This window comes from Tympanuchus pallidicinctus, unplaced genomic scaffold (assembly GCF_026119805.1).
Source record: "Tympanuchus pallidicinctus isolate F22 unplaced genomic scaffold, pur_lepc_1.0 scaffold15, whole genome shotgun sequence".
In the NCBI taxonomy this organism is placed as follows: Eukaryota; Metazoa; Chordata; class Aves; order Galliformes; family Phasianidae; genus Tympanuchus; species Tympanuchus pallidicinctus.
In genome coordinates, this window is record NW_026294669.1 from 9163227 (window position 1) to 9189236 (window position 26010).

Genomic DNA, 26010 nt, shown 5'->3' on the forward strand with positions numbered 1-26010 from the left:
GACGTCAGCTCGGGGCTGAACTCCCTACCTGTGGCTGGGACCTTAAATGAGCTGACGCTGGAAGAGAAAAGCACTTCATCTCAGGTTTAGCGAGGAGTAGCAGCAGCAGCAGGGGCAGCAATGGGACACTGCATGTTCTTCACTGTGCTGCTTTGCCTGGTGTTGAGCCTTTCAGAAGGTAAGAAACATTATCTTCTGTTTTGGGATTTGTCTGAGGAGCTATTCTATTGCAGTGAATAGATTACTCAGTGCTTTTAGCAGCTGCTGAGAGACTGAAGTCAGTGGCCACGCACCATTCAGCACATCTAGATTTTGATTAATTAGTGATGAAAAACGTTACTGCAAGAAAACAGTTTTCCTTGTTCACAGAACAATGCAAAAGCACTGGGGCTTGTGATTAACCTAATTCAGCCTATTCCACAAGCAGTTTTCAGGACTTGCACACTAAACCCAGGTAATTCAAGCTCTATTACAGTAATCACAAAAGATGTGACTGTTCCAGCCCAGCACCCAGGAAAAAAAGTGCTGCCACTGCCCTTCCGGATGGAGTCTCCTTAAACAATCAGTCTGGAAAGCAGCACTGCTTGAACTGGCCCTCAGAGAATTCATTCCCCTCCTATTGAAGCTAATTAACAAGAACTTCGCCACCAGCTCAGATGGCAGAGGGTTGCCCTGTGCTCTATTCAAAGACAGGGCAGGAATCATTCCATAGACCGCTTAATCGTTTTTCTAGCCCTGTAACAATTTCGGTGGTTGCAGGTCAGAGTATCTGATATTCAGTAACAGATCAAGTGTAGCAGGGAGTTTGTAAAAGTAGCTGTAGGAGGAGTTTGGTGGCAACTTGAAGCTGTGAAAGGACAGGAAATCCCATTTACTTCAGGGACAATTAAACAGAGATATGACCCAAATTAAGACTTTCACTGATGCTGCCAAGATTGCATCAGATGGGGACAGATGGCAGTGAGTCTGTTACCTATTGTGAGTGAATATACATATTTATAGCAACATCTACAGCATACTACAATCAGATTTATAAATTATAAGCATAGAAGACTTCAAGTTTGGCACTTGGTTGGTTTTCTGTTTGGAGAACAACAGTAAGACTGAAAGATCTTGTCCTAGGAAGTACCAAAGGCGATGGGAGCCTTCCATTGACTTGTGTAGATTTTTCCTAAGGTTGTCCATGCCCAGAAACCTACTTCATTCTAAGCAAACACTGTAAAAGCTTTGTGTGTTGTGTCCATTTGCAAAGTACTCACAAAGACCTACTCTGCTTGGTACCCAGATGTCTGCTATTTCATAGCCTGAATCTTAAGATCTATTACGTCCATGGTAAATGCCTGAATCTATGACACATCCTGTTTCCTGGTACAGAAAGTTGGGGCTGGGCAGATAGGGCCATTAAAGAGCCACCTTTGCTTGCGTTACCTGTGCCAAGCCCAGGTGCAGTTCATGTGCTCTGCAGTCACACAGATGTGATTCTTCCTGAGTCCAAAGGGTACTTGTGGAGGGCTGTTAGCCAGCCTGTACAAAGCTAAACATTGTTGACTGAAGACGTTAGTGATGTAACATTGATTTTGAGAAGGAAGTTTAAAACAGTGCTCCAAACTCTTAGCCTGTAGACAACACAGAATCATGGCTATAGCCAAAATGTCCATTTCTTGACATCGACCAGGAAAAAAAACTCTGCCCGCAGGACTGAGAAACCACGTTTCCTCTTCACCCAGAACACACTAAGGGATTACTTTAGGCATTGCCTTTTTGGTGAGCCTTTTCCAAGACAGCTTTATTGATGAGAAGAAAAAGGCTTATTAAATTTGCTTCTCTTTTGGATTTTTGAAAACTTGCAAAAGCTTTTGAAGAGAGGGGCCTATTTTTCAAGTGTCTTTTGAGAATTTAGTGTTATTTGCAGTATTGTATTTAATACACCAGCTATAAGAGTTTTCTAGTGCCAAGAGTGTTAGCCACAAATATATGAGAGTTCCAGTTCATGCTGTTTAGATTAAATTATGAGTGTGACGTTAACCCAGATTAAATGCATTTATTAAGTAACAAAGACTGAAGTTAGGTTGTGTGATCCAAACTGTTCATTGCTATCACAAATTTAGCAGCAAGCCTGTTGTATTTTGTATATTGCTTCCTTTACTTTCAACACTAGACAGACAAACAAGGAAGAAAAAAAAATGACAAAAAAGTAAAGCATAATATCATGACTACATAGTAGTGCAGTCCTGGAAAAAAGATCTTGGTTACACTGATGATAATTTGGCAGAATTTGCCTTATATGAACAGAAATACACTACTTTCAATATGCACCTGAATTTGTTTCATCTGAGGAAATGGCATGAGAAAAGACACACGTTTCTCCATTACTACTCTGAAAGAGTCCATCTGGAATTTTTAATGATGCTCGAGAAAGCATCTCTTACAATTTCAAAATACTTATCTGTCTTGCAGTGAATGTAATATTTGTGGATTTAGGTGAGATTCAGCACAGGATCTGGAGAGTGCTAGCCATGCAGAACCTGCTTGGAGAACTTGGGGGGAACATTCCTTTGAAGACACATCTGTGCTGTTAATTGGGCCAGCTGTGGACATTGAGTATGTGCTTGGGGGAATGGCATGTGCTTCTGGGGAGGATGTGCAAACCGGGGAATATGGGCATGTCAGCCTAAAGAGCTGCCAGTGCTATGGACAGTATAAGGGCAGGACTAGTCTACAGTAGAACCCGTGCATGTCCCTTCCATATTTAATTTGAGGTTCTTGGGAACACAATCCTTGGGAAATCCCCAAGGATTTTCTTCCACACAACACTAAACATGGCTACCATGTCTCTTCTTTTCCGGTCCTCAGCTACCACACCTACAACATCTGGAAGCAGTACTACCATCACTGCAGTACTAACAACAGAAGGTAAGGATGTGAAAGCCCATAGGCAGAGCCTTAGGAAGGGATCACTCAGTATCAAATGTTCCAGAGCCCACATATGCTTGCTCATATACAATGGTTATGAAAGACGTCTCATAAATGCAAAACAAAGTAATGCTATCATGTCTCATTCCTTCAGCATAAAGCACATCTTGCTCTTTTGAGCAAGGCACTGCTGGGCTGCCCAGCACTGGTCCACTGGGCCATGCTCAGCTCCACTCCATATCTAATCTGAGATTGTCCTGAATGCAAAGTGGTTCCTCAAGAGAATTCAGCCCCCAACACGGAGCATTGCTATCATGTCTCTTTCCTTCTTCAGGAAACACATCTACAACAACTGACAACACTGCTGCCACCAATTCTTCATCATTATCACCAGGTAATTATGAAAAGTCCCTTCATCAGCCCATTAGGAGAGGGCTTTTTTCACTCAGTTCCAGGAGCTGCAGAGGCCACAGGCAGCACTGTGTCCCCCTGATCAGGGCACATGCCCTCGTCAGGAATAGATGGGAGATGATGTTGTGGATGTTTGGAGCACGGTCAGGGAAGGAGGTGGGGACTTGTCATTCCTGGTCAGACCCCAAGCCATCTGTTTTGTACGTATGTGCAGATACAGACACAGATGCTGCCGTGCTGCTACTACCGAGTAGTGCAGAGCAGGCCATCATGGGGAGCACAATCACAGGCTGGTGGGTGTCCTTGCCAGCTCTGGCAGCTGGTGCTGGCCATGCAGAACATGATGCAGTTTGAAGGAGGAGAGTCTTTGCTTTGGGTAGATATGCATGTGCTGGTGACAGGGCCAGCTATGGCCAGTGAGTGCAGCTGAGCTTGAGGAAGTGCCATGGACTTCTGGGGAACATGCTCAAGACTGGACATTGGAGGGAAGTGAGAATGGGCGAGTAAGTCTGAAGAGATATCAGCGCTATGGACAACCTGTAGGCAGACTGCCATACCGTGACAGGCACGGCCACTCCGTTGCAGCCCATTGCCTGCTTGCGTACCCTGTGGTTCCCCAAGGCCTGTGTTCCATGCAATCCTCATTAGTGAGACTACGTCTCTTCTTTTCCCTTCATCAGATAGCTCATCCACAACAACTGTGCAAACTTCCACTGCGTCTGAAACACTGCCAACAGGTAAGGATGGACAGTCCCTTCAGGAGAACTTGATGAGGACTTTTGTGTGTTTTTCAGAGCAAGGAGCTCCAAAACACATAGAGGCACACCCACACTCACTGTGTGTTCCCCTGCCTGGGTGGAGATGCCATTTCTGTACCTCCATGGGGAAGGGGTCGTGCTCATCCATCCCACCGGATGGTAGTTATCCCATCAGCTGCCCAGTCCCTCAAAGGACTGTGCTTGTTGCAGAGACTCCCATCAGTAATCCCGGGAGGAAGTTGTGCTCTCTCAGGGGTAGAGCGCGTGCAGGGAATGCACCAGTGGTGGCTGCCCTCATCCTGTTCTGTCAGACAGCGCTGACTGCACGGGGGCTGCCAGGTTAAACGTGGGGAGCTGTTCTGCAGGGAGACACGTGTGCCATTGCGTGGGGCTGATGTGGCCAGTGAGTGCAGCTGAGCAGGATGGGGAGCAGTGCCTTTGTGGAGAAGGTGCCTGAGCTCAGGGGCCTGTTGAAGGGAACCCAGTCCCATTGCAGTACAGATTCAGCTGGGCCATGGACCGCCCATAGGCCGTGCAAGGCTTCCCTTACCTGGCCCACTCAACCCCACACCAATCCCCTCCTTATTGAATCCGAGGTGCTCCTGAACACACAGTGGTGCCCCAAGGGTTTCCTTCCACGCAACACTAAGTATGGCTACCATGTCTCTTCTTTTCCCTTCCTCAGATACCACATCTACGACAACTGAGAACAGTACTACCATCCCTACAGTAACAACAACAGAAGGTAAGGATGGGAAAGCCCACTGGCACACCCTTAGGAGGGTGTTACTTGGTTCCCGGCATTGCACAGAGAGAAGCTGTGGCAAAAGCTTGCTGAAGAATTGCAGGGGGTTACTGCTGTGGCTCCTTGGAGCAAGGCACTGCAGGGCTGCCCAGGGCTGGTCCACTGGGCCACGCTCAGCTCCACTCCATATCTAATCTGAGATTGTCCCGAAAGCAAAGTGGTTCCTCAAGACATTTCCCCTTACACCAGAAAGTATTGCTGCCATGTCTCTTTCCTTCTTCAGGAAACACATCTACAACAACTGACAACACTGCTGCCACCAATTCTTCATCATTACCACCAGGTAATTATGAAAAGTCCCTTCATCAGCCCATTAGGAGAGGGCTTTTTTCACTCAGTTCCAGGAGCTGCAGAGGCCACAGGCAGCACTGTGTCCCCCTGATCAGGGCACATGCCCTCGTCAGGAATAGATGGGAGATGATGTTGTGGATGTTTGGAGCACGGTCAGGGAAGGAGGTGGGGACTTGTCATTCCTGGTCAGACCCCAAGCCATCTGTTTTGTACGTCTGTGCAGATACAGACACAGATGCTGCCGTGCTGCTACTACCGAGTAGTGCAGAGCAGGCCATCATGGGGAGCACAATCACAGGCTGGTGGGTGTCCTTGCCAGCTCTGGCAGCTGGTGCTGGCCATGCAGAACATGATGCAGTTTGAAGGAGGAGAGTCTTTGCTTTGGGTAGATATGCATGTGCTGGTGACAGGGCCAGCTATGGCCAGTGAGTGCAGCTGAGCTTGAGGAAGTGCCATGGACTTCTGGGGAACATGCTCAAGACTGGACATTGGAGGGAAGTGAGAATGGGCGAGTAAGTCTGAAGAGATATCAGCGCTATGGACAACCTGTAGGCAGACTGCCATACCGTGACAGGCACGGCCACTCCGTTGCAGCCCATTGCCTGCTTGCGTACCCTGTGGTTCCCCAAGGCCTGTGTTCCATGCAATCCTCATTAGTGAGACTACGTCTCTTCTTTTCCCTTCATCAGATAGCTCATCCACAACAACTGTGCAAACTTCCACTGCGTCTGAAACACTGCCAACAGGTAAGGATGGACAGTCCCTTCAGGAGAACTTGATGAGGACTTTTGTGTGTTTTTCAGAGCAAGGAGCTCCAAAACACATAGAGGCACACCCACACTCACTGTGTGTTCCCCTGCCTGGGTGGAGATGCCATTTCTGTACCTCCATGGGGAAGGGGTCGTGCTCATCCATCCCACCGGATGGTAGTTATCCCATCAGCTGCCCAGTCCCTCAAAGGACTGTGCTTGTTGCAGAGACTCCCATCAGTAATCCCGGGAGGAAGTTGTGCTCTCTCAGGGGTAGAGCGCGTGCAGGGAATGCACCAGTGGTGGCTGCCCTCATCCTGTTCTGTCAGACAGCGCTGACTGCACGGGGGCTGCCAGGTTAAACGTGGGGAGCTGTTCTGCAGGGAGACACGTGTGCCATTGCGTGGGGCTGATGTGGCCAGTGAGTGCAGCTGAGCAGGATGGGGAGCAGTGCCTTTGTGGAGAAGGTGCCTGAGCTCAGGGGCCTGTTGAAGGGAACCCAGTCCCATTGCAGTACAGATTCAGCTGGGCCATGGACCGCCCATAGGCCGTGCAAGGCTTCCCTTACCTGGCCCACTCAACCCCACACCAATCCCCTCCTTATTGAATCCGAGGTGCTCCTGAACACACAGTGGTGCCCCAAGGGTTTCCTTCCACGCAACACTAAGTATGGCTACCATGTCTCTTCTTTTCCCTTCCTCAGATACCACATCTACGACAACTGAGAACAGTACTACCATCCCTACAGTAACAACAACAGAAGGTAAGGATGGGAAAGCCCACTGGCACACCCTTAGGAGGGTGTTACTTGGTTCCCGGCATTGCACAGAGAGAAGCTGTGGCAAAAGCTTGCTGAAGAATTGCAGGGGGTTACTGCTGTGGCTCCTTGGAGCAAGGCACTGCAGGGCTGCCCAGGGCTGGTCCACTGGGCCACGCTCAGCTCCACTCCATATCTAATCTGAGATTGTCCCGAAAGCAAAGTGGTTCCTCAAGACATTTCCCCTTACACCAGAAAGTATTGCTGCCATGTCTCTTTCCTTCTTCAGGAAACACATCTACAACAACTGACAACACTGCTGCCACCAATTCTTCATCATTACCACCAGGTAATTATGAAAAGTCCCTTCATCAGCCCATTAGGAGAGGGCTTTTTTCACTCAGTTCCAGGAGCTGCAGAGGCCACAGGCAGCACTGTGTCCCCCTGATCAGGGCACATGCCCTCGTCAGGAATAGATGGGAGATGATGTTGTGGATGTTTGGAGCATGGTCAGGGAAGGAGGTGGGGACTTGTCATTCCTGGTCAGACCCCAAGCCATCTGTTTTGTACGTCTGTGCAGATACAGACACAGATGCTGCCGTGCTGCTACTACCGAGTAGTGCAGAGCAGGCCATCATGGGGAGCACAATCACAGGCTGGTGGGTGTCCTTGCCAGCTCTGGCAGCTGGTGCTGGCCATGCAGAACATGATGCAGTTTGAAGGAGGAGAGTCTTTGCTTTGGGTAGATATGCATGTGCTGGTGACAGGGCCAGCTATGGCCAGTGAGTGCAGCTGAGCTTGAGGAAGTGCCATGGACTTCTGGGGAACATGCTCAAGACTGGACATTGGAGGGAAGTGAGAATGGGCGAGTAAGTCTGAAGAGATATCAGCGCTATGGACAACCTGTAGGCAGACTGCCATACCGTGACAGGCACGGCCACTCCGTTGCAGCCCATTGCCTGCTTGCGTACCCTGTGGTTCCCCAAGGCCTGTGTTCCATGCAATCCTCATTAGTGAGACTACGTCTCTTCTTTTCCCTTCATCAGATAGCTCATCCACAACAACTGTGCAAACTTCTACTACGTCTGAAACACTGCCAGCAGGTAAGAATGGACAGTCCCTTCAGGAGAACTTGATGAGGACTTTTGTGTGTTTTTCAGAGCAAGGAGCTCCAAAACACATAGAGGCACACCCACACTCACTGTGTGTTCCCCTGCCTGGGTGGAGATGCCATTTCTGTACCTCCATGGGGAAGGGGTCGTGCTCATCCATCCCACCGGATGGTAGTTATCCCATCAGCTGCCCAGTCCCTCAAAGGACTGTGCTTGTTGCAGAGACTCCCATCAGTAATCCCGGGAGGAAGTTGTGCTCTCTCAGGGGTAGAGCGCGTGCAGGGAATGCACCAGTGGTGGCTGCCCTCATCCTGTTCTGTCAGACAGCGCTGACTGCACGGGGGCTGCCAGGTTAAACGTGGGGAGCTGTTCTGCAGGGAGACACGTGTGCCATTGCGTGGGGCTGATGTGGCCAGTGAGTGCAGCTGAGCAGGATGGGGAGCAGTGCCTTTGTGGAGAAGGTGCCTGAGCTCAGGGGCCTGTTGAAGGGAACCCAGTCCCATTGCAGTACAGATTCAGCTGGGCCATGGACCGCCCATAGGCCGTGCAAGGCTTCCCTTACCTGGCCCACTCAACCCCACACCAATCCCCTCCTTATTGAATCCGAGGTGCTCCTGAACACACAGTGGTGCCCCAAGGGTTTCCTTCCACGCAACACTAAGTATGGCTACCATGTCTCTTCTTTTCCCTTCCTCAGATACCACATCTACGACAACTGAGAACAGTACTACCATCCCTACAGTAACAACAACAGAAGGTAAGGATGGGAAAGCCCACTGGCACACCCTTAGGAGGGTGTTACTTGGTTCCCGGCATTGCACAGAGAGAAGCTGTGGCAAAAGCTTGCTGAAGAATTGCAGGGGGTTACTGCTGTGGCTCCTTGGAGCAAGGCACTGCAGGGCTGCCCAGGGCTGGTCCACTGGGCCACGCTCAGCTCCACTCCATATCTAATCTGAGATTGTCCCGAAAGCAAAGTGGTTCCTCAAGACATTTCCCCTTACACCAGAAAGTATTGCTGCCATGTCTCTTTCCTTCTTCAGGAAACACATCTACAACAACTGACAACACTGCTGCCACCAATTCTTCATCATTACCACCAGGTAATTATGAAAAGTCCCTTCATCAGCCCATTAGGAGAGGGCTTTTTTCACTCAGTTCCAGGAGCTGCAGAGGCCACAGGCAGCACTGTGTCCCCCTGATCAGGGCACATGCCCTCGTCAGGAATAGATGGGAGATGATGTTGTGGATGTTTGGAGCATGGTCAGGGAAGGAGGTGGGGACTTGTCATTCCTGGTCAGACCCCAAGACATCTGTTTTGTACGTCTGTGCAGATACAGACACAGATGCTGCCGTGCTGCTACTACCGAGTAGTGCAGAGCAGGCCATCATGGGGAGCACAATCACAGGCTGGTGGGTGTCCTTGCCAGCTCTGGCAGCTGGTGCTGGCCATGCAGAACATGATGCAGTTTGAAGGAGGAGAGTCTTTGCTTTGGGTAGATATGCATGTGCTGGTGACAGGGCCAGCTATGGCCAGTGAGTGCAGCTGAGCTTGAGGAAGTGCCATGGACTTCTGGGGAACATGCTCAAGACTGGACATTGGAGGGAAGTGAGAATGGGCGAGTAAGTCTGAAGAGATATCAGCGCTATGGACAACCTGTAGGCAGACTGCCATACCGTGACAGGCACGGCCACTCCGTTGCAGCCCATTGCCTGCTTGCGTACCCTGTGGTTCCCCAAGGCCTGTGTTCCATGCAATCCTCATTAGTGAGACTACGTCTCTTCTTTTCCCTTCATCAGATAGCTCATCCACAACAACTGTGCAAACTTCTACTACGTCTGAAACACTGCCAGCAGGTAAGAATGGACAGTCCCTTCAGGAGAACTTGATGAGGACTTTTGTGTGTTTTTCAGAGCAAGGAGCTCCAAAACACATAGAGGCACACCCACACTCACTGTGTGTTCCCCTGCCTGGGTGGAGATGCCATTTCTGTACCTCCATGGGGAAGGGGTCGTGCTCATCCATCCCACCGGATGGTAGTTATCCCATCAGCTGCCCAGTCCCTCAAAGGACTGTGCTTGTTGCAGAGACTCCCATCAGTAATCCCGGGAGGAAGTTGTGCTCTCTCAGGGGTAGAGCGCGTGCAGGGAATGCACCAGTGGTGGCTGCCCTCATCCTGTTCTGTCAGACAGCGCTGACTGCACGGGGGCTGCCAGGTTAAACGTGGGGAGCTGTTCTGCAGGGAGACACGTGTGCCATTGCGTGGGGCTGATGTGGCCAGTGAGTGCAGCTGAGCAGGATGGGGAGCAGTGCCTTTGTGGAGAAGGTGCCTGAGCTCAGGGGCCTGTTGAAGGGAACCCAGTCCCATTGCAGTACAGATTCAGCTGGGCCATGGACCGCCCATAGGCCGTGCAAGGCTTCCCTTACCTGGCCCACTCAACCCCACACCAATCCCCTCCTTATTGAATCCGAGGTGCTCCTGAACACACAGTGGTGCCCCAAGGGTTTCCTTCCACGCAACACTAAGTATGGCTACCATGTCTCTTCTTTTCCCTTCCTCAGATACCACATCTACGACAACTGAGAACAGTACTACCATCCCTACAGTAACAACAACAGAAGGTAAGGATGGGAAAGCCCACTGGCACACCCTTAGGAGGGTGTTACTTGGTTCCCGGCATTGCACAGAGAGAAGCTGTGGCAAAAGCTTGCTGAAGAATTGCAGGGGGTTACTGCTGTGGCTCCTTGGAGCAAGGCACTGCAGGGCTGCCCAGGGCTGGTCCACTGGGCCACGCTCAGCTCCACTCCATATCTAATCTGAGATTGTCCCGAAAGCAAAGTGGTTCCTCAAGACATTTCCCCTTACACCAGAAAGTATTGCTGCCATGTCTCTTTCCTTCTTCAGGAAACACATCTACAACAACTGACAACACTGCTGCCACCAATTCTTCATCATTACCACCAGGTAATTATGAAAAGTCCCTTCATCAGCCCATTAGGAGAGGGCTTTTTTCACTCAGTTCCAGGAGCTGCAGAGGCCACAGGCAGCACTGTGTCCCCCTGATCAGGGCACATGCCCTCGTCAGGAATAGATGGGAGATGATGTTGTGGATGTTTGGAGCATGGTCAGGGAAGGAGGTGGGGACTTGTCATTCCTGGTCAGACCCCAAGCCATCTGTTTTGTACGTCTGTGCAGATACAGACACAGATGCTGCCGTGCTGCTACTACCGAGTAGTGCAGAGCAGGCCATCATGGGGAGCACAATCACAGGCTGGTGGGTGTCCTTGCCAGCTCTGGCAGCTGGTGCTGGCCATGCAGAACATGATGCAGTTTGAAGGAGGAGAGTCTTTGCTTTGGGTAGATATGCATGTGCTGGTGACAGGGCCAGCTATGGCCAGTGAGTGCAGCTGAGCTTGAGGAAGTGCCATGGACTTCTGGGGAACATGCTCAAGACTGGACATTGGAGGGAAGTGAGAATGGGCGAGTAAGTCTGAAGAGATATCAGCGCTATGGACAACCTGTAGGCAGACTGCCATACCGTGACAGGCACGGCCACTCCGTTGCAGCCCATTGCCTGCTTGCGTACCCTGTGGTTCCCCAAGGCCTGTGTTCCATGCAATCCTCATTAGTGAGACTACGTCTCTTCTTTTCCCTTCATCAGATAGCTCATCCACAACAACTGTGCAAACTTCTACTACGTCTGAAACACTGCCAGCAGGTAAGAATGGACAGTCCCTTCAGGAGAACTTGATGAGGACTTTTGTGTGTTTTTCAGAGCAAGGAGCTCCAAAACACATAGAGGCACACCCACACTCACTGTGTGTTCCCCTGCCTGGGTGGAGATGCCATTTCTGTACCTCCATGGGGAAGGGGTCGTGCTCATCCATCCCACCGGATGGTAGTTATCCCATCAGCTGCCCAGTCCCTCAAAGGACTGTGCTTGTTGCAGAGACTCCCATCAGTAATCCCGGGAGGAAGTTGTGCTCTCTCAGGGGTAGAGCGCGTGCAGGGAATGCACCAGTGGTGGCTGCCCTCATCCTGTTCTGTCAGACAGCGCTGACTGCACGGGGGCTGCCAGGTTAAACGTGGGGAGCTGTTCTGCAGGGAGACACGTGTGCCATTGCGTGGGGCTGATGTGGCCAGTGAGTGCAGCTGAGCAGGATGGGGAGCAGTGCCTTTGTGGAGAAGGTGCCTGAGCTCAGGGGCCTGTTGAAGGGAACCCAGTCCCATTGCAGTACAGATTCAGCTGGGCCATGGACCGCCCATAGGCCGTGCAAGGCTTCCCTTACCTGGCCCACTCAACCCCACACCAATCCCCTCCTTATTGAATCCGAGGTGCTCCTGAACACACAGTGGTGCCCCAAGGGTTTCCTTCCACGCAACACTAAGTATGGCTACCATGTCTCTTCTTTTCCCTTCCTCAGATACCACATCTACGACAACTGAGAACAGTACTACCATCCCTACAGTAACAACAACAGAAGGTAAGGATGGGAAAGCCCACTGGCACACCCTTAGGAGGGTGTTACTTGGTTCCCGGCATTGCACAGAGAGAAGCTGTGGCAAAAGCTTGCTGAAGAATTGCAGGGGGTTACTGCTGTGGCTCCTTGGAGCAAGGCACTGCAGGGCTGCCCAGGGCTGGTCCACTGGGCCACGCTCAGCTCCACTCCATATCTAATCTGAGATTGTCCCGAAAGCAAAGTGGTTCCTCAAGACATTTCCCCTTACACCAGAAAGTATTGCTGCCATGTCTCTTTCCTTCTTCAGGAAACACATCTACAACAACTGACAACACTGCTGCCACCAATTCTTCATCATTACCACCAGGTAATTATGAAAAGTCCCTTCATCAGCCCATTAGGAGAGGGCTTTTTTCACTCAGTTCCAGGAGCTGCAGAGGCCACAGGCAGCACTGTGTCCCCCTGATCAGGGCACATGCCCTCGTCAGGAATAGATGGGAGATGATGTTGTGGATGTTTGGAGCACGGTCAGGGAAGGAGGTGGGGACTTGTCATTCCTGGTCAGACCCCAAGCCATCTGTTTTGTACGTCTGTGCAGATACAGACACAGATGCTGCCGTGCTGCTACTACCGAGTAGTGCAGAGCAGGCCATCATGGGGAGCACAATCACAGGCTGGTGGGTGTCCTTGCCAGCTCTGGCAGCTGGTGCTGGCCATGCAGAACATGATGCAGTTTGAAGGAGGAGAGTCTTTGCTTTGGGTAGATATGCATGTGCTGGTGACAGGGCCAGCTATGGCCAGTGAGTGCAGCTGAGCTTGAGGAAGTGCCATGGACTTCTGGGGAACATGCTCAAGACTGGACATTGGAGGGAAGTGAGAATGGGCGAGTAAGTCTGAAGAGATATCAGCGCTATGGACAACCTGTAGGCAGACTGCCATACCGTGACAGGCACGGCCACTCCGTTGCAGCCCATTGCCTGCTTGCGTACCCTGTGGTTCCCCAAGGCCTGTGTTCCATGCAATCCTCATTAGTGAGACTACGTCTCTTCTTTTCCCTTCATCAGATAGCTCATCCACAACAACTGTGCAAACTTCTACTGCGTCTGAAACACTGCCAACAGGTAAGGATGGACAGTCCCTTCAGGAGAACTTGATGAGGACTTTTGTGTGTTTTTCAGAGCAAGGAGCTCCAAAACACATAGAGGCACACCCACACTCACTGTGTGTTCCCCTGCCTGGGTGGAGATGCCATTTCTGTACCTCCATGGGGAAGGGGTCGTGCTCATCCATCCCACCGGATGGTAGTTATCCCATCAGCTGCCCAGTCCCTCAAAGGACTGTGCTTGTTGCAGAGACTCCCATCAGTAATCCCGGGAGGAAGTTGTGCTCTCTCAGGGGTAGAGCGCGTGCAGGGAATGCACCAGTGGTGGCTGCCCTCATCCTGTTCTGTCAGACAGCGCTGACTGCACGGGGGCTGCCAGGTTAAACGTGGGGAGCTGTTCTGCAGGGAGACACGTGTGCCATTGCGTGGGGCTGATGTGGCCAGTGAGTGCAGCTGAGCAGGATGGGGAGCAGTGCCTTTGTGGAGAAGGTGCCTGAGCTCAGGGGCCTGTTGAAGGGAACCCAGTCCCATTGCAGTACAGATTCAGCTGGGCCATGGACCGCCCATAGGCCGTGCAAGGCTTCCCTTACCTGGCCCACTCAACCCCACACCAATCCCCTCCTTATTGAATCCGAGGTGCTCCTGAACACACAGTGGTGCCCCAAGGGTTTCCTTCCACGCAACACTAAGTATGGCTACCATGTCTCTTCTTTTCCCTTCCTCAGATACCACATCTACGACAACTGAGAACAGTACTACCATCCCTACAGTAACAACAACAGAAGGTAAGGATGGGAAAGCCCACTGGCACACCCTTAGGAGGGTGTTACTTGGTTCCCGGCATTGCACAGAGAGAAGCTGTGGCAAAAGCTTGCTGAAGAATTGCAGGGGGTTACTGCTGTGGCTCCTTGGAGCAAGGCACTGCAGGGCTGCCCAGGGCTGGTCCACTGGGCCACGCTCAGCTCCACTCCATATCTAATCTGAGATTGTCCCGAAAGCAAAGTGGTTCCTCAAGACATTTCCCCTTACACCAGAAAGTATTGCTGCCATGTCTCTTTCCTTCTTCAGGAAACACATCTACAACAACTGACAACACTGCTGCCACCAATTCTTCATCATTACCACCAGGTAATTATGAAAAGTCCCTTCATCAGCCCATTAGGAGAGGGCTTTTTTCACTCAGTTCCAGGAGCTGCAGAGGCCACAGGCAGCACTGTGTCCCCCTGATCAGGGCACATGCCCTCGTCAGGAATAGATGGGAGATGATGTTGTGGATGTTTGGAGCACGGTCAGGGAAGGAGGTGGGGACTTGTCATTCCTGGTCAGACCCCAAGCCATCTGTTTTGTACGTCTGTGCAGATACAGACACAGATGCTGCCGTGCTGCTACTACCGAGTAGTGCAGAGCAGGCCATCATGGGGAGCACAATCACAGGCTGGTGGGTGTCCTTGCCAGCTCTGGCAGCTGGTGCTGGCCATGCAGAACATGATGCAATTTGAAGGAGGAGAGTCTTTGCTTTGGGTAGATATGCATGTGCTGGTGACAGGGCCAGCTATGGCCAGTGAGTGCAGCTGAGCTTGAGGAAGTGCCATGGACTTCTGGGGAACATGCTCAAGACTGGACATTGGAGGGAAGTGAGAATGGGCGAGTAAGTCTGAAGAGATATCAGCGCTATGGACAACCTGTAGGCAGACTGCCATACCATGACAGGCACGGCCACTCCGTTGCAGCCCATTGCCTGCTTGCGTACCCTGTGGTTCCCCAAGGCCTGTGTTCCATGCAATCCTCATTAGTGAGACTACGTCTCTTCTTTTCCCTTCATCAGATAGCTCATCCACAACAACTGTGCAAACTTCTACTGCGTCTGAAACACTGCCAACAGGTAAGGATGGACAGTCCCTTCAGGAGAACTTGATGAGGACTTTTGTGTGTTTTTCAGAGCATGGACCTGTCTTTTTTGTATGTACATGCAGATACAGATGTAGATGCTGCTGGCCTGCTCCTGTAGAGTACTGTAGAGCAGGCCATCACAGTGAGCTGGATGTCCTTGCCCGCTCTGTTAGCTGGTGCTGGCCATGCAGGACATGATGGTCATTGAAGGGGGAGAAGTGAGTGCAGCTGTGCAGAACGAAATGCTGTGGCTTTTTGGTGATGCTGCCTGAAATCAAGGATCTCTTGGAAGTGTTCCACAACTTCTTTCAGGGGAAAGAATGGCTGCCGCGTACTTCTGTCCTCCTTTTCTGCTTTGGCGTGATGTTGATAGTTACTGCATTTGAGCAGTGAGGAGTGTTGTTGCATTCACTGTCTTCAATGCATCCTTGTAGTTTCATTTATGATCCCACCTATACTGTTTAATGGACTGTGTCTGCTGACAATTCCTGTTTTGTACAAATTCTGACATCAAGATCTTTGATCTTTGTATCAGGGGAGTTATGCGGATCCAGTTCTTGTGGAGGAAAATTGTCTACGTGTGTCCCACTGTATAGCACGTATATATGCCAGTGCTCGTATGGATTCTACTACTACAGCAATGATTGTTATCCAGGTGAGTTGCAGAAAGGTAATCAGTATTTTTAGGTATTTTGCAGATAACTGCTTTGGTGAAATTTTCTTTCTGTGTGACTTTTTCTCATAACTGAAAACATAATCAGTCTGGGAAAGTAACTGCTTAATAATGCCTTACTTTGCAGACAGACACTGCTACAATGACCTAGATTGTTATCTCACAAACAAGTAACAGTCAAAGAGGTTAATGTGAAAGGAAAAGAAGCTGAGTTTCTGAGTGTCAGGCATTCTGGAGATCAAAATATGTGAAAAGTGGGAAAGAACTGAAAATGCAGTCCTGATATCAGTATTTATGGCCTAGATTTATAAAAGCCCAAGCTTCTGCAGACCTTCAAATAGCTGGCTTGATTTTTCCTCTTTCTAAACATCCATCAGAGTCCTGTTGAAATGCAACTGAGATGCTGTTGAAGTGCAAGCACATGAGCAAATGAAGCTTCTTATGTAAATGCCAGTGGGCAGGATTTCCAAATTTACTCGTGAGCCTAAAGAAGGAGATAGATACTGAATTGCTTTTTTGAATATGGTGAACCATGTTAGCTGCTTAGTGGTTGTGGCTGCAGATTTCAAGTCTTTAATGTGCATATCTGACTTGCTAAATGCCATAACACCTCAGAGTGTTTTGTTAGCTTTGGGCCATGCTTATAGTTTAATACTATTCAATTTCAAAGTCCTGCCAGTTTGGAATGGGTTGCCCAGAGAGATGGTAAAATCCTAAGGAGAAATCCAAATTATTGAATGTTTTCTAATAAATTGATATCCTATTTATTTATTTATTTATTTGTTTATTATTTGCAGGGAAGGTATTCCCAGGTATCGTTACACTGACACAAACGTTCAATAATGGTATTCCTGATGTAAATTCAATGGAGTATCAAAATATAGTCCAAAACATAACACAATTTGTAAGTGACTTTATTTTTTAAACTTTTCTGTGTATTTAATGTTTTTCTGAATGTGGTACAGACAGAGGGGATACAAGCAGCCTTTAATGTGGAGCCTAAGGTAGTTTTATACTTGATAAATCTACTTCTTTCAAAGAATATTTCACACTAGCTTAGGCTTATTCATGAAAGAGTTCAATTTTGCCCTCATACAACTCCAGGTATGGTTCTTGTTGAAGTGAAGGGGTGTACCTGAGGTCAAACAATTCCTGTGTTTTCAGTGCCACTTCTCTTTTGGGAAGCCCTCATAAATTGTTCTGTATCTTTAGCAATTCGCTCTCCAGAAACCACTGGGTGAAGTTAAGATTTCTAAACTGTTTAGTTTCTGTTATCTGCTGTTAAATACTTAAGTAATAATCCTTTCTATAAGAAAAACAGTATTAACATTTGAATTACATTAATGAAATGGATATGACACTTGTTGAGCATTCTCTGATTATAGGTAAGTTATTTTAAGGGTTTTCCCGGAGAAGTAGGATGAACTGTTTAACTCATACTGCTCTGTTGATTCGAGGTCGTTTTTTCAAATTAAGAAAGAAGTAGTGCGCACCTCTGCCAGGGAGCTGATGATATTCATTTATCTTTTATAGTTTCGAAACGCTTTTCAAAATATGACAGACTACAGGCAGACCATCATCGTGAAATTTAAGTAAGTCTATCACTTACAAAGTGTTTTTTCCACAGTATGTGAAGTTTGCTTTGTGTGCTTCCATTTATTTAGCTGCCAGTGGATTACTTTGTCAAAGAAAAGATACAGGTTGGACTGAGTGCTGTCTGACTGCCATTAAATGAGGTCATTCATTTGGTATTTTTAAAACTCCTACCCCACTTTTTACCCTATAGATTTCCAATAGGTGTGTGTAGTGGGCTGGCTGAGACAGTTCCATAGAGGATCTTCCATTTTTAACACTACATAGAATACAGCACTGTGCCAGTAACTGCACAGTTTGTCCCTGTGTTATCTGGCCCTTCTGAATTCATTGCAGACATACCATGATTTATCCTCCCCATGTTTCAGGATGAGTTCTCCAAGTCTATCCTGGATGACACCACAGGCTAATAAGACCATGCAAAACTGAGGATCTAGTGGATGAAGTCCTCCACACTTCAGATGCTTTGAGGCTAACCCGGTATAAAAACATTAGTTTCAGCCCAACAGCACAGAAAGGAGCTATGTCGTTAGCATTAAATTCAACAGCTTTTACTTACATGAGTCTCTTTTACATTTGGATGTAAAGGAGGATGGCCAGTAATGGATTCATGAGCAAGGATTGAACTCATTTTCTGGTGTCTTAGCAGCTACCCGCATTATGGGATGAGAGAAAGAAATCTGCTGTTGTCTTTAGGTGTAACTTGCTATCCATACATGCTGTCTGAGACTTTAAAATAATGCTTTCTGTACTTCTCAGTTATACAGAAGATGCAAACACCAGAAGTATTAATAATTCAGTGCATGTAACAGTGATGAATATCTTCAGAGAAGGCTCAACTGAGACCGAGACTAATGTTGAGAATGCAGTAACGGCAGCAGCAGGAAATTTGAGCTACGTGAGTGGGTACAAAAGTACGTAATTCCTCATTGTGGACGTAAGGTAGACACAGAGGTTCCTGTCTTAAAAATTGGTAACAACACTTCTGTATGCAGCAAAGCCCATCAGAGCGTAAGTTTCTTGATTTTAAGGAGCTCAGTGTCCAAACTTAAGTGATACTGTAGACTCAAACATCCAGTGATGGGCTTTTTAGTCTTACCAAAGCTTTCTACCCCCTCTGTGGGCATGTGGAGAAAATTAGTTATTCCTAAATAAGCAATTTCATGTTGACTGTAGTTTGCTGAGCATTAAGTTTCTGGAAAATAAAAACTGGACAAAATATTCACAGACATAGATTTTACTCCTTAGAATAAGCCAATGTTTTGTTGTTGGAACAGGATGAAAATTTCCTTAGACATTCTTCTGTAATTGGCTTTATTAATTGAACTGAGCCTTTACTGATTAGCTACTCAACTAGGTGATGTTAAAACAATATCTTTCACTACAAAGAAGTGTAGTACTTGGAGAACATTTTTGTAAATGCACAGTTTTTCTCATCTTCCTTTGTCTAACATGCTCCTATTTTAAAGTTGCCTTCACAAAAGGCATAGCTAATAATTAAATGAGTCCAGTTCATGGCTTCTAGCCAGAGTTTGGACTCCAAGGTGACTGTATCCACCTGAGCCACGACATTTCCTGTATCTCAAGCATGAGGGAGAATGAGGAGCTCCTGACAACACACAAGCTACCAGCACAAGCACATCCTTCCACTGTACACTGTATGCCCACTGATTTTTAATACACACAAGCACACACACACACATATATATATATATATTATTTTTTTTAAAGGCAAGTCAGAAAAGTATTGCTCCAAATATGAGCTTGTGGGTAGAATTTCTTTTCCTGGAGGATAGGGCAGGAAGTTGTAGCAGGCTGACAAACACTGTGTATGAAGATGTGATCTTCACTGAAGAGCAAGGGAAAGGAAAGGATTGTTCCAGGCGACTGCAGTATTGTCCCAGAAAGGGATTTGGAAAGTTTTTTCTTCAGAACTGCTAAAAAATTGGCTGATGATTTACTGAGCGAGTTCACTGCTTTTTATGAAAGTGCCCAGGTTGCTTCCTGACTGCTTCTCTTTTAAAGCTGCATCCCCGTGTGCTGTTTATCCGTGTGATGACACAACCACAACATGTGAGGATGGTACATATCCAGCATGTGTATGTAAACCAAATTTCACAAAGACAGCGTGGGACACATATTCTTGTTCAGGTAAATGCTGCGTTACTTTATCTATCCATGAAAATCTGACCTGGTCATCTTCTGTCTTTGTCTTTCTGAACTCTCAAATGCACTGAGCTCTAAAAATCAGGGGATGTGTGTCTTATTAAGCAAACTTTAAAAACACATGCTCACATTTCATTTGGAACACATCCATAATTCTTTTCCAACAGAGCAAATCACTAAAGCTTAAGAAAATTATCACCAGAATTAGTGAGTGGATAACTATATATATTCATCATTAATGATAAGAATTTACATCTAAATGAAGAAAGAGTGGAATAAACTGAAGCTTATGTTCTCAGCCTTCTCTAGTAGGATATACTTTGGAAAAAAAGCTACCTGAGGATGCTGACAGAAGTGGAAATCTAATGCTTCACTGTAGTGATCTGTTACTGTTCTGTCCCTCATTGGTTCTAGGAGTGCCTTACCTTTGCTTAGGCAGATTTTTGCAGAATGATTATTTTAGGAACTGCAAATTGTTGAGTTTTTATTTGATTGCTGGTTTTGAATTTTTAAAGAGTACTATGTTTATATTTTGGCAATCCTCTACACACTGAGATGTGCTCTTATTTTCTTGTTAAAAAATTAAAACTATTCACACTTCAGGTATGATGTTTTAAGAAAAAAACCTGTTGCAAACACTCAGGATAAAATCATAAAATCTGGCTACAATAAAGACCAGAGGAATGCTGTGTGGTGTGGGTCTTTGGCTCCTAACTTGTCTACTTGTGATCCATTTAGATCATTTGCTGTATAGATCATGCGCTGTGATGTCAGCCTGCAGGATTATTGGATTGCCAGTATGAGATGCAACCCAGCGAGATTCCAGTTCTGAACTATGAACCTGGATGTTTTGAGCAAGGGCTATTTACTTCTAATTTTGTGCTTTAATATTTCAGATTCTGCTCTACATACGTATAACCCTAAAAAGGCTGTACTGGTGCATTGATACACAACAAAGTTGTGCGTGCATTTACCTTGAGGAAAAAGAGAAGGGAAAAAGAGGAGAGGGGTGTGTCTGGAACTCACCCCAGATTTTATCTATGAGGAAAAAATAGAAATGCTTCCAAGATGTGCTCAAGGTTGATTTTTGCAGGGCTATATTCAATTCACTCTGTGTTTTTCCTTCTGATAATACAGATTGCGCGAACTGTACAGAAGAAGAAAACATGTTCTGTGACAGACAAGGTGGCATTCCAGACTGCAAATGCATGAATAACTTTAAAAAAGAGGGTGAAAAATGTGTAAGGTAAGTATTCAGTTTTTCCCTCATTTTCCTGTGTTCTTGGTAAAGATAGAGAAGAAGAACAGCTAAAACAGGGTTACCCTCAATCTAGAAGATCAACCTGCAGCTGAGGTGATTAACAGGTGGGCAGATCCCCACAGTATCACAGGTTATGGTGATTTGTTGGCATGCACCTTTAATACCATAGAGCAAAGCCAAGGAGGACCTCTCATTTTGTGGGATACCCCATAAATATACACTATTCCTTCTGAAGCAACTGAGCCACAGGAACTGCTATTCTGAAGCATACTGAAAGCAATAAGCAATAGTGCAAGAATTGCCTTAAATCCCTGGAAAATTTCCTCTGGTACCAGTGGGGATTCTGCTCCCTGCTAAGTTTCAGGCCTATGTGATTTTGTCTTGTTTTTCTTCCTGTGGGTATTGCTGGCAGCTCAGGATCAGAACAGAGCAGTGTTGTTTGCTGGTGAAGCTGAGTAGGTCTAGGTCACCAGGTGGGCTCTGCTCCCATGGATAGGCAGTGGCACCTCATTCCCCAGGTCTGTTAATTCGGCACATTTTGCTGAAGTCCAGCTGCCAGTCCTGTACTTTTCACTGTGTGTTGCAGTTCCAAGTGGCATAGAAATGCAGGGCTTTGTTCCTTGGAGAAATTAGTCCCTCTTAACACTTTCCCGGGCTGAGAACCTGAAACTTTGAGTGTGCATCTCACTAATCATTCAGAAAAATCTCAGATTGTTTTCCTCTAAAAACGAAACAATTTGATATTAAGATAGAATCAAAGAAGAAACCTGTGATGGCTGCACCTTGCTGAAATTTCTGATAACGTGTGAAAATACACTATTCTTTTGTGATCCTCTGCTGAACGACATTATGTTCTTTTTTTTTTTTTTTACCTCTCACGTAGGTGTCCAGTGGGCTACTCTGGAGAAGACTGTCAGAATAGTAAGTACAGCATGGAAAAATAACAAGTAATGTTTAACCTGCCCGAGATAACAAAAATGACAAGTAGCAGCCTTGAAAAAGATTAGTAAAATTCTACTGTTGCTTGGAAGGATAATTCCTTGAATTTCATGTTCAGACAGACAGTAGCATTTTCTCTAATGGGATCCGCATTAAGCCCAATAGCTTTCAGAAAAACACAGGATATTTGCAAAGCTGGTTCTTGTTAGTGCTTTAGCTTGCAATCACTGTGTAGTATCTAGTATCCTATGCTGGTAAGATGGCCCCATATGTGTCATCAGAAATGGGACAAGCAAACCAGACTGGACTTCCAAAGCTTTTTCCATTTACTGAGTCTGTTTTACAGCTGTTCTCTGCACCTTCCATAGACTCTCTGTTGTATAAATCGGGGCATCTTTCATCCCAGCTAGTAATTACAGGTGCCTAATCTCAGAGCGTCTATCACAGTCAAATGCAGATGGAAAAACAAGCGTTTGTGGTTCTTTGCTTCCACAATGACTTGGTGTTGTTTAACCAGAAAGTATATCCTTGTGCTGCCTCTTGGCAGATTCTTACACTGGTGCATCCTTAAACTAGTAAATGTTTAACATCCTTGTCTTTGCAGGTACAAGATCTTCAAGTCTTTGTTTTATGCCTAAAAATGTTGTAAACTGGCTAATGGTATAGTACTGCACAGAGTAACTCACCAGGTGTAAATTTTTGACAGGAAGGATATTGTAATCCCATGGAACGTGTTTTCTGACAAAGCTTTGGAAATCTTCATGCCTTTTTTGTAAAGCAGATTAAAATACCAAATATGTAGAAAATCAGCACACACATTGGGAATTCAAACACAGATTTAAGACTCTTTAGTAATAAATTCCATGAATAACCCAGACTTCCTCATGTGGCACTTGGTGTGCACTAATGTTTGCTGAGCATTAATCAAGGATATGTTACACCTGTGTCTGGCACAACATTCTTTGGAGAAACCATGCTCCCTATTGTCTTCTTGTATGCCCCCACTGTGATTGAATGTGTCAGATTGCTCTGCTGGTCATGGCACAGTTGTTGGTTTAATGTGCATCTGCTGCACACGTGCATTCTTTGTCCACATCAACAGCTGTACTAAGGCAGCATCAGGAATCTTGGAATGAACTGCATCTTTTTTTTCATTCTTTAATTGCAAAGGGAGAGAAACAGGATTTGGTCTTCAGTATTTGCCACGAGTTCTCAATTGTTTTTTCTTTGTTTTTTTTTTTTCAGATAAAGAACTCATCCTTATAATAGTGGGCACAGTGTTTGGAGTCATTATCTTGTGTTTAGTGGCAGCAGTCTCAATTGTTTCAGTAAGGTAAGAGTATTTCTGACAACTGAATGAAAGCTCCATTGCTGCATGTTCCTAGAGAACAAAGGAGAAAATTAGAAAGAGTCAGGGTTGCAAATGTGGTTGCATGCCTAGCTGGGCAGACAAGTTCATCTAAGTCATGCAACCAATAGGATATACTTTCATCCATGTACACTCCCCAGAATTATTTGTTATTTTTCTGTGAATCAAACCACACAAGCTTCAGCAACTTTCCTGCCTTTCTTCTCATTGCTTTCCAGATAAGGATTCCCAGAAGGCCTCATAGCCTTGTGGCATAGGTCACTCATAGGGGAGGCATAGGTCACCAGCAAGTGCATAAGCTGGTGCTGAGCTCATGTGTGAGGTATGGGCTTGTGATTACAGGCAATTCAAATTCATAATTTGAGCTTGAAGCTTCAGCTGCAGGCAGGTTTTTCTAAACTAGGTATAAAGGATGTCTTATTTCCTCCTCTCAACAGTCAATTAGGGCTAGTGGTGATCAAGGAGCCTCCATCAATCAGACGGAAGAGATCAACATTCTCTGTCTCTTTTTGCAGCTTATCCCCATCTGTGATAAGAGATGCCAAACTTTGCACTCTGTCACTGACAACTAGGTGTTTTACAATATGTATGATAGAAAAATCCAGGGCATGTTTGAGAACAGGACTGGGCATTCAAAACAAGATGGAGAGGGCAACTGAATAGGTAAAGATTCCTTTCTTCTTCTATTTCCCCTTGAAGAGCCAAGCACAGTCATGATCCGGAGAAAAAGAGGTTGATAAAGCCAAGAAATTCCAACTCAAATATCTCTGAGGAGACAAGGATATTCCCCAGGGTCCAGACCACTTCTGGCCATGCAAACCCAGGATATCAGCCAAACAACCCTTACGAGGTGGATTCCTCAAACAGAGGTGTCTTTGTGGAGAAAAATTACGATGACTTGGTAAGTGTTGCACACAGGCATACAGGAACTGTGTTCCTGGACTGCAATGCTGTGGGCTACTGGTGTTGCCAAAACCAAAGCTCCACTCTTGTCCATCCTCTCTATTATAAAGATAGCACACATCTCATTAATACTTTTTTAAAATCCTAGAGGTCATTCTTGAATCATGGGAGGCACATGTGAAAGCAAAGGTTAAAACAGTCTGGCTGCTCACAGATTTGCTGTGTCATAGGACCACAATAGAAGCAACATAGAAACCTGATATTCACAGAATCACAGAATGGCCAGGGTTGATAGGGACCTCGTGATCATGAATCTCCACCCCCTGCCGCATGCAGGGCCATCAACCTCCACATTTGATACCAGATCAGGCTGCCCAGGGCCCCATCCAATCTGGCCTTAACACCTCTAAGGATGGGGCATCCACAGCCTCTCTGGGCAGCCTGTTCCAGTACTCTCTCTGTAAAGAAGTTAAAAGAGTTTAAATATTTAAAAGAGAGCTTTTAAAAAGCTACCAGTGGGGGAAAAAAAAAAAAAATAAAAAAAAATTAGCATATATGTAGTTATTTAATTGATCAGATTCACATCCATTTGGGCTTTTCCAGCTTCCCAAAGATATCAGATTTTCACTGATGAAAGTCTGTCTGTAAAATACATTTGGTTTTCCACGAGGGATTAGAGAGAGGGTCACCATATGCTGTGTGATGCTTTCTGAACTATTATGAGAAAGGAGCTTTCTGACCAACAACCTCTTTTTTTCTCTAGTACGAAATATCGCGGCGGCCTGAGGACTTTCAGATGCAGCGCAGATAACTGAGTGGCCAGTAGTAGAAGGGTGGACGACAACCACAGCACTGGGTCAGACCAAAGAGCTTCACAGCCTCTTACCAGCACAGTTATTTCATCAGCAGAGACAACGGAGTCCATAGTACAGGATTCTGAAGATTTTCTAAAAGAAGATTCCTACTTGAAGAGATGGGCAGTAACTCTTTGAAATAAGGGACAATAAAAATAAAGCAGAGTGTAGGGAGAAGGAGACTTTTAAAAAGCTAAAATGGTCCTGTGGCCATTCCTATGAACTTTCAATGGACTAGAGCATTGGCAAATAAGTGAATGTAGACAAGATACCAGGATTTTAACCCAGCTGTGTTTCAGTTCTTCTGAAAGATGGTCCATGCAATGTGTGTGATGCTGGAAATGCCAGCTGCCAGAGCTTTGCCTACATTTGTGCTCACTTGCTTCAGGCAGAGGCGTATCAAACAGTATCGAAACTTTTGTAAGAACCTAACATTGTTGTCTTTACTGTATCAGTCTTTCTCCCTTCCTCAGCCCCCCCATTATTTTCTATCTGAAAGCATTCAGTTCATATCTCTGCTGGCACCTGTTGTGAGAGACAACCATGTCTGACCTCTTGGGGGCCTTCCTTCCCAATACAACTCCAGAAACTATTATCTTCAAACCAGCACTGATGTTCTCCACTTCATGCAAATACGTTGATTTTACATTCTCAGCTACTGTGGAAAGAATTGGCACCTTTTTTTTCCTCTTTTAATCTGTAAGATTAAATGGAATCATCTTAAATCTTTCTTTTTCATTATTTCATAATTCTGTTAAAAAATCATGGAGACCTAAAAAGCATTTCATGGAGAATACATGTGCATCATCTTTTGACTGGTGCTGGCACTTCTTTATACATATATATATATATAGAATATAATGTCCAAAAATGTACATATATTTATAGATTATATTCATTTAAATCATCATTTAATCTCATGTTTTATGGTTGTTGTTGGTTTTTTGTTGTTTTTTTCATATATGCCGGTTAATATTTCCTATTAAATATTATCATTCCTCAGTA

General features: G+C 46.3%; 1 protein-coding gene across 27 annotated transcripts; it reads left to right on the forward strand.

The window, feature by feature from the left end:
• Positions 1-26010, forward strand: MUC13 (mucin 13, cell surface associated). 27 transcript variants are annotated; one of them, XM_052676094.1, is made up of 19 exons: positions 6-178; positions 5111-5170; positions 5868-5924; positions 6631-6690; positions 6974-7033; positions 13320-13376; positions 14083-14142; positions 14426-14485; positions 15183-15239; positions 15783-15902; positions 16718-16824; positions 17454-17512; positions 18273-18427; positions 19539-19664; positions 20817-20925; positions 21824-21861; positions 23125-23212; positions 23948-24149; positions 24915-26010. In XM_052676094.1, exons 1-19 carry the CDS (start codon positions 121-123, stop codon positions 24960-24962), a joined length of 1581 nt encoding a protein of 526 aa, XP_052532054.1. In that variant the 5' UTR covers positions 6-120; the 3' UTR covers positions 24963-26010. The 27 variants fall into 27 exon arrangements, with proteins under 27 accessions (XP_052532073.1, XP_052532080.1, XP_052532069.1 ...); XM_052676093.1 differs by lacking the exon at positions 6974-7033 and adding an exon at positions 8837-8896; XM_052676091.1 differs by lacking the exon at positions 6974-7033 and adding an exon at positions 10700-10759.